This window comes from Phytophthora infestans, genomic scaffold (genome assembly GCF_000142945.1).
Source record: "Phytophthora infestans T30-4 supercont1.49 genomic scaffold, whole genome shotgun sequence".
NCBI classification, from domain to species: Eukaryota; Oomycota; class Peronosporomycetes; order Peronosporales; family Peronosporaceae; genus Phytophthora; species Phytophthora infestans.
The window spans coordinates 232,203-241,267 of NW_003303710.1; the positions used below are offsets into that span (position 1 = coordinate 232,203).

The following is a 9,065-nucleotide window of genomic DNA, read 5'->3' on the forward strand; positions in this document are numbered from 1 at the left end:
CCATCAACAGCTAGCTGAGATGCTGGAGAACGTCGTGGAGCATGCAGCGAGGATTCAAAGCGATTCCAATTGCCTGGCCGCGGTGGCCAAGTGTGCCAACGAAGTCGAGTCACCACTCTCCTTCTCCTCTTCATCAGGAACCTGAGCCTCGGCAGCTGGAGCTGCAGCCGGGCCCTGCGAATCCTCGGCACCAGCTTCAACAAGAGCAGCAGCCAGAGCGGGACGTGGAGTAACCGGTGGCGAGTCAAACAACGAACGCCATGTCGGAATAACTTCAGTAGAATCCAGAGACGGGTCAGCGATCACGCTTCGGTACACGTCCACGAAACGTGTACCACGAGGATTGAAGAGCTCCGGATTACGCTGGCACGGGAAGTACGTGGTGTTGTACGGGTGCTAATGCGGCGCATTCATCCATCCAGTACGCCAGGGCTGACGAGCGTCGAGAGCCGAAACTTCGGAAAGCCAGTCAGATGTCCGAGGTGCGAACGACAAGTTTTCAATGGGGTACCACGGCTTCGACGGCTCCAAAAGCAACTCGGGACGAATGAACGGCGCGCCAGAAGTACCAGAGCAAACCGAGTCACGCCTCCACGCCATGTACTGCTCACGGTACTTGTTACGAAGACGATCGGCACGACGGTCGTGCTCACTGAGAAGCTTCTTCAACAGAGCTCTCAGTTCGTGGCCAACCTTTTTACCTTCGTCAGCGAGACCTCGTTCAATACCAGCCAATGGAAGCCAGTGGAGACGCTCCCACAACGCGGGGCCCGAGGTAACCTTGCTTACCGCCGTCACCCCGAAGGTTCGCCCAGATCATCTTGAGACGGGTCTCAATCGGAGCACGCTTTGAGATGGGGACGCTTGGATCGAAGCCGACAGTGTCGAAGAGACAGGCTTGAAGAGGATAGAGCTGCCGAAGTTGCTGGTACGGGTGATCAGGATGCGAATAATCAAAGTACGCTTGGAGACCCTCCAACGTTGTACACACGGTCACCTCACCAGCTGGTCGGGAAGGTTTAAGCTCAAGAGTCGCTCGAAACACTTCTTGGCGCCTGCGTCAGTAAACTCCATGACCACGTACGGAAGAGCCCAAGGTGGCAAGGTGGACGAAGCCGGCACCGTAGGGCGAACACCAGACAACACTCGGTGAGGCAACGGCTCAACCGACGGTCCACCACCACGACGCGGCACCGAATTGTAGGAGGCCGTGATCATGCGCCCAGGTCCAGCATCGAGAGTCCAAATAGGCGGCCGAGGAGACACCGGAACAGAGGTGAAGATGCTGGTGCTGGGTGACTTGCCGGTGACGAAGGAGGCGGACCGCCGACCATGATTGGAGAAGTCATCATCGGCGAAGGATTTGGCCGAGGTGGAGTCGGAGGACGAGCTGGGCCAAGATTGCTCCAATTTCTATCGGAATCTTCAATATCTTCGTCATCAAGTGTGCCAGAATGATCGGTAGGTGGCGGAACATCACCGCCACCACTGGGGGCATCAGGAGAATCATCCATCGAATGTTCATTGTCATTAACGTCATCTCCACGATCGTCATCAGCATTTCCATCGTCATCAATCTCCATCGAAAAGTCGGGCGAAGACACGCTTGGTACGACAGCCGTCGGAACAATCGGAGCCGGCTTTGAGACACGGAGGCTGGTGGAGCAGCTTCAACAGGGGCAGGCCCTGCTGTAGAAACCACTCCCGAGACTTCAACTGTATTGGACGTCGCAACGGACGCCGAAGCAGACTTGCCTTGTGGGACAGTGTGGTCCGACTCTTCACCTTCATCACTTGAGCCGAACATGAGTCGCATTTGCTCGGCCTCACGCAGAGCTTCTTCCGCAGCACGTATGTCGGCTGGAGAAGGAGAAATCGTTGAAGCTGGTGGCTTGGCCACATCGGGTGGTCCCTGAAGCGGGGGCGAAGGCGCGTCAGGAGAATCAGGAACATCGTTATGATCCCCAGGGTCCACATCTTTACCCGAAGGCTCTGTGGCAGTTTCTTGAACCGAAGGGACGCTGCTTGGACCAGCATTCCCCATGTCCACGTCACTCTGGTCGCCGCTGAGGTCGACCACGGCAGGAGTTGAGGAAGACGCTGGTGGCGACCATGAACTTGGAGAAGACGGTACAGACTTGGACCGAGTCTTCATATGACGACGAGGCGACTTGGCAGGAGAATGAGGACGAGACTTCTTGCGCTTCTTCTGGGCCGCCTTCTTCCACGCTTTCGGGCCGAATAGCGATCTACGAGCCGACTTGAGGATCGTCCGAAGACGCGGTAGCAGACTGGATGCGCCGCAAAGCGACTAACGTCTCTTGATCCAAGTCCAGCGCGTCCAGGTCCAGCTCACCCGCCGTCAGACCTATCACGAAGGATTGTGAACGAACGTTAGTTGCTGAACACACGGTGGAAGGAGCGACATTAGGAACGTACCATCAACAGCCAGACGAAGTACCTCGGGATCCATCCCGGCCAGACTCACATGTGCACGGAGGGTGCGATTCGCTTGGAGGAGACGAGTGTTACGGTCTTGCTGGTTCTCGAGGACCTTGAGCGTGTCGTTATCAACATACTTGCCCTGGGCAAGCTTTACCAGAAGGAGGTGAAGCTTCCGAGTCTGCTCGGTATTTGCACCAATTGAAGACTTGTACACCTCGCGTTCGCGAGCCAGCTTCTTGTGCAACGTGTTGATGAAAACGTCCCGAGCTTGGACCTCGCAGTGAAGACGATTCAAATCCTCTGCGTGTCGCTCCATAGTGGCTTGAACACTTGCGAGCATGGCGTCATTCTTGGCGTTCGACTCGCGGAGAATCTTGATGTTGTGGTGTAAAGCTTCAATCTCAGCGTTGGCAGCCTTGAGGAATGTCTCCGCGTTCTCACGAGCCATGATTTGGGGTGCCACCGAACGTACGGCGGCAGCAGCCTCGGACTGAGCAAACCGCAACTGACGCTCCAAGCTGGCGACTCGTTCGTGTAATGCCGACAGCGCGTCAGGAAGAGGTTGTACCGCAGCGAGGACATCATCGAAACCAACAGCAGTCTCGAGGCGACGTTGAGCGTGGACATCGCCGTGGAGAGGAGGCGCAACGCTGCGCTGCACTTGGTGGCGAGCCATGGCAGTCAAGTACGGAATTGTCGAGGTCATCATGTGATCGACCGATGCCTCCGTACTTTCAGCCAGCATGGCGCGCAGCGAATCCTTGGTGAGTGGTGGGGTACCACCAGCAGGCGCAGGAGGACCAGCAGGAGCCATCCTTGTAGATTCAGCTACGACAGGAAGTGCTGCAGGAGCTGCCGCAGGGGGTGAAGAGTCCGGGGCAGGAAGCGCCGGAGGACCAGCTGATGATGGTGCTGTCAGGGGAGGTGTAGCAGACTGAGGGGCGTTCGAACCCTCGGTCTTGCCTACTAAGAAACAAGACGAGTAATGCATGGTGATGAGCAAGGCGCCGATGATTCAAGAAGAGGATGAGCTGACGTACCTCCAGCCGTTCACGTTCGCGACGTCGGCGAGGATTGAGACGCTAAAACACGTTCAGACGCTTGGACATACAGTGACTGGATGGTGAATTGGAGAATGAAGAAATGTCACAACGGGCACCAGTACCGTGGCTTCCATTGCGACAGGGGCAGTTGTGGTGTAGTGATTTCTCCGTAGTTGCGGATTATCACCCGTCGACAAAGACGTGACACCGCCCAAGATGTTCAAGCGACGAACCCTCGGTCATGTGATGTACGGAGACGCCAAGGTGCAAGGGACTCGACGGCGTCACTTCCGAGCTTTCATCGAGTATTGGATACGGCCATATGTCACTGAATCCAGGCTGTCCTTATTATTAATAATGGACTGGCCGGATTCGCATTCAGCGGACCTTCTACGGTACGAACCCTCAGTGGCGGTTGGGATGAGTTCGCGGAAGACTCAGCGACCCTTGGAAGGTACGTTCACCGTCTAGGACAGGGCGCGGACCGTTAAAGATACTCATGCGACGGTGCAGACGACGCTTGGCGTGCACGAAAATTCATAACGGATCATTGTTCACTTGATATTTGTATACTTGATTAGGACTTCTTATTATGAATATACCCGAAAGGGTAAGCTTAAACACAGAACAGAATTTCCACTCAAGCACACAGAGCGACGTCCGGCTTCAAGGTAAGCGTCTGGTCAAGCTTGCTTGAGTGTGTTATGCCTGTCGGTGAACTCGAAGCTCTGTAGCGAGGGTTCATCCAGCAAGGCCAAGAGACTTTGTGTTTTGGCCGATTATTATCGGGAGGTTTTACGTGACGGCTTATTGTTGCCTATTTGCACGTCTGGGAGTGCTTGAATTGCCTCCCTTTTATTCTTCCAACCGAGTGTTGAACACTCAGTGATCTCGTAAAAGGCTTACCCGTGCCTGGTACCCTTCCGCTGTTGGGACCACGAGGATTCAAAACACCTGCTAGCTTTGCTCGTGCTAGTGGCGTGTTCTTATTTTTACTGGTTGGCCTATATAAGTAGTTTACAAGGTCCAGTTTGTCCCGGTGCAAGGGCAGAACTGGGGTCTTCAGGTCCGCCCGAACGATCGTTTACTATCCTAGTAGACGTATTGTTGTGGAAACGTCCTAACTACATTTGTAGCTAGAGTTCACGTGGGAATTCTAATATCACATACGTCTGAAGAGCTTGGGCCCAAAAGAGAGAGCGCATTAACGGAAAAGGGCATGATCCACGGAAGACCATAGAGGCCAACCAGTACTACGGAGCAACGGAAGCGTACGAAACCATGATACCGTACACCGCCACATGAGACTACGGAATGGTAAGTGTTTTAAGTGCATGACACTTCATTGCACGAGGATGGCAGAAATCTCGGGGTACAAGATCCGACTGAAAACACACAACGCACGAAGTACGTAAAGCCGTAGCCACCTCATCTCCAACAAACCATGCCACTTCGCCGCGTAGCGGCGGCGGCCGGCTAGTCGTAAACTATCAATGCTAGCACGGTGTATGTCCGTCCGTCACATCAAACGCTCAGGTTTTGAGTTTTATCATTGGCTGTCGAGCGGAGCGACGGCGGCTCTGATTGGTTAAAACTAAATTATGTAACTTACATAAGTAAATTCATGTGGTTCACAGAGCACATATGGATGAGCTTTCCGACAGATGGATAGGTAGGATTGTGATCAGGTTAGGGATTGTCAAATTTACGCCAATTGGAAATCTTCATTTTCATCTTTTGGCCAATGGCATCCCATGTGGGTAGGTCTCTTATTCCGACAGCTTCCGACAAATATTTGTCGGAAGCCCAGCCAAAATATTTATGGCTGGATACGAATACTCAGTATAAAAAATATTTTTGAAATATTCTTGTCATTCCGACAACAAGGTCCTCCAGTAGGATTCCTACTTCGAAGGAGCAAGTATTAAAGTACGTGTTTAGGAAAATGATAAAATAACATGCCTCAACAAAAACTATTGAAACAGAAGTAAGCTTAGATACACATGTACATGTACTGCATTTTTTTTAAATAGCGTCTTTGCTAAACTTCTCATTGTGATTCTAGAGGCCTGGGTGTGACGCAGTCTTGTTGCGTGGTCAGGACCACCAGTCACCAAGCAGCAGAAGAAGGCCACGCTAACCAACGTGATGTGTACGACCAACGCACCAGTACGGGCAACAAGCCTGCGCCGGGTATTTCTAGTACATTTACTTGACAGTCCACCTCCACTGCCTTCACCTCGGCATCTTCCACAGTCTCGAACACCGCCTTCATGGCCTCGGTCGCCGGTACGATAGCCACGCCCACCAGCGTCATGTTCGTCTACACCGCCACGGCCTCAGAAATGGCACTGCGCGTTTCCTATTCCACCTCTTCAGCCAGCTTGTCTCGCTTCACTGAATCTCACCGGGAAGCTGCCACTCGAGACACCGCTTCACACGCTGGAGTAGTCGAGACGCTTAGCGAGAACCATGCTTACATTCTGCACGTTCAGCCGAGCTCTGCTCACCCAACGCAGAAGCGTCGTCAAAGACCAGCGACACCGCCTGCCTTGTCTCCACTGGAGCCGTCTTGTTCACGAACTCCTTCGTGGCACGAAGTTCGTGCGTAGGTCCAGGCTTCGACGCCGCCACGAGTTCGCCAAAAGATGCGCCACCTCCACGCGCTGCGCCGCATTCCGCGCTCGTGAAATCATCACCATAGAACGACGCCACCGAGTACACCTGCTGCAGACACGTCCGATCCAATCGACGCCAGCGCCGACACAACAAACTTCGTCACGCTCGCCGTGCTAGCACCATCGCGCGTCTCCACGTCGGCCTGCACGCCGTCAAACACTATCGTACTCATTGACTCATGTCGCGCCCGTAAACATCCACGCCCAGTACTCCAGCCACACCATCACTCTGTAGGGCGCGCACCGAGCGTGCATACAAGTTGGGCATCAACACCTGCTCCGTCACGTCCTCCGGTATCCCGGCTCTCCCCGGATATGGCCCTACATTCAGATTAAAAACAAAAAGAAATTTAGGTTAACCTACAGTTGTATTATAACCTTATCACCGTCGTCTAGTAGTAGTACTTGACGATGCCCTTGATCAGAGCGTGCAGGACTTCTGTTGCATTCGCCTTCGGCGGAGCAAACCAGTTGCGCCACATGTACTCGTCCAAGTACATGGGCAGCAGCTCCTTCTTCATACCGCGCATTGCCTGTCTCAAATACGCTGGTAAGTATAATTGTATACGTATATACGTATTGGTATAAAATGTATACGAACCTTCACATGCTGCTTAATGCGGATTTCCCAGGCGCCCTCGACACGGTTAGTGTGGGCGCCTGTAATAGGGTCCACGTACGTCTTGCTGTGGTTGACCCACATGTGTTTGTAGTTCATACCTCGTAGGTGTCGGTTGTTGGCCAGTGTGTGCTTGCCATTCACCGACACGTACGAGGTGAACTGGTCGCTCATGATGGTAGTGCTACAATCATTTAGATACGTTAGTATAGTGAAAAATAAGTAAATGATATAGACTACACACTTACTTAGGGCGGATGTGCTTCTTGATCACCGCTGACAAAGTCGGCTTCGTACGATCCTCATACGTGAGGATCCCGAACCAGCGGTTCGTCGTCCGTTCCACGCCGCCAAACAGCCAGAAGTCCGGATACCGCCGCCCGCGGTTGTACTTAGACTTCTTCTTGAGTGAAGTTTCGTCGATCTCGACGACATGGCCTTCGCCTCCAATCTCCATGGGGATGGACATCATCTCCTGGGAGCATATGTCCCTACAATAGGTATACCATTGCATTGCTGCCTGGGCGTTTACACCCACCATGACGGCTGCCGCTGTCACGGGGGTGCGCGCGCACCAGTGACAGAGCAACCGTACCAACTTCCTAAGGGGCAGCTTGCTCTTAGAGAAAAAGGAGTTGGTGCGGATGCTCCGCTCCGTCCTGCACGCGGCTCGCGAGCACCGCCACCGCTCGTGCCCAACGTCTAGCCGCATGGACGTGGTGCACTTCGGGCACAGCAGTGACGGCGCTAGCAAATGGACCGACATGGCCCAGGCCACGGTCGACGAAGCGCTTGATGTAATGTCAATCACTCCGTCGAACGTGGTGTTCTTCAGCCCACGGGCAGCCTCGACGTCTACCGGACGGGGTAGACGTGGGCAGGCACCAATGGCGGCTGAGGTGGCGGTGGGCTGGGTTGGCATGGTGGAGCTGGGGTCTGGGCTGCCGCGGTCTGGGAAGTTTGAAAGTGATAGAGTTTTGGCGCGCCAAAACTCTCTCTGTTATTTTCCCGCCTCACTCCTTGTGTGTGTGGGGGGAAATCTTTTAATATTAGGTTTTGTATTCTACTTCAACGTGGCGAAGTGGATTTATTCTCTGAATGTGGGGCTCAGACCTTGTGCTACCTCAGAAGATCTAGCTGCTTTTATTTGCAATAGCTTAAAACTAGAATCTAGGTTAATCTGAATGTGGGGCCATATCCCGGGAGAGCCGGTATCCCCTCCAGGATCACCCGCTCTACACTCGATTACGCCTCCCTGTTGCAGGCGCCGTCGACCGACCGCTGCCACCGCTATGCCACTCTTTTTAAATTAGAAGTTTCAATAATTTATAACGTTAGATTTAATAAGAGATTTTTTTTTAATATATGTGGTGGCTGGTACAGAAGTCCCTCAAAGTAAGCGTAGGGGGAACCGAGAAACGATCTTAGAGGGTGATAAAACAGATGCTTTAAATGTACTGATATTTAGTTAAGAAGCGAGGCGATCTTGATCCTGTCCGACAGAATGCCTGCGTGCCGCCAGCAGTTCTGAATGGTTTTGGGCGAGATCGCGTCGTAGGCCATCTTACTCCAACAAAGAGCGGTGTAGATATCAACTTTCTCTTGGTCCCGCCCTTCTAAAAAGCGGTCGACACAATCAAGTATCTTTAAATCCCTGTACTTACTCTTTAAGGCTCGAATAATGCCTTGATCCAACGGCTGCAAACACGAAGTCGTATTCTTGGGCAAAACCTCCAGACGTACATTGCTCAATGCAATGGCGGGTCGTGCATGTGAACTCACGTTGTCGACGAGCAGCAAAATGCTGCGACCTTCCTTCCACATCTGCAGGCTAACCGAGTGTAGCCACATCTGGAAAATTACCGTATTCATCCAGCCTTTTTTAACTGGCTTATATCAACTTGCCTGTGATAGCCTTCACCTTGCCGTCCACGGCCTTAAAGACCTTCATAATGCGAGCGTCCGTCTCCTGGATTTGGGGGCTGACGAGCTGCTTGCGCTCTAGCTGACAGGGCTCCATAGCGGCCCACTTAGACTCCCCAGCGATAACATTGCGAGCGGCATCGCGTGAAAGAGATTTTCCAGCTTGAATGCACGTGTTGCCCACGCTGCTAGCTGTGTGTTGGACAGTTTGCCTTTGGCGCGCATATCCTTCGCATACTTGCACATGGAGATCTTCTGCTCCATATTAAGGCGGATCCGGCGCGGCATGAGGCTGGCGGTCATGGTCGCTTGGAAGAGTGATAGTGGGCATGGAGGGAGGCGTACGTAGCGGGAGCA

At 53.2% G+C, this 9,065-nt stretch overlaps 1 protein-coding gene across 1 annotated transcript; it reads left to right on the forward strand.

The window, feature by feature from the left end:
• Window positions 1-4,843: 4,843 nt before the first annotated feature.
• On the forward strand, window positions 4,844-6,192 carry PITG_16766 (uncharacterized protein; the record flags this gene model as incomplete). The annotated part of the gene is made up of 4 exons (XM_002897057.1): window positions 4,844-4,860; window positions 5,554-5,681; window positions 5,745-5,777; window positions 5,984-6,192. 4 exons carry the CDS (start codon window positions 4,844-4,846, stop codon window positions 6,190-6,192), a joined length of 387 nt encoding a protein of 128 aa, XP_002897103.1.
• Between the last annotated feature and the right edge of the window lie 2,873 nt (window positions 6,193-9,065).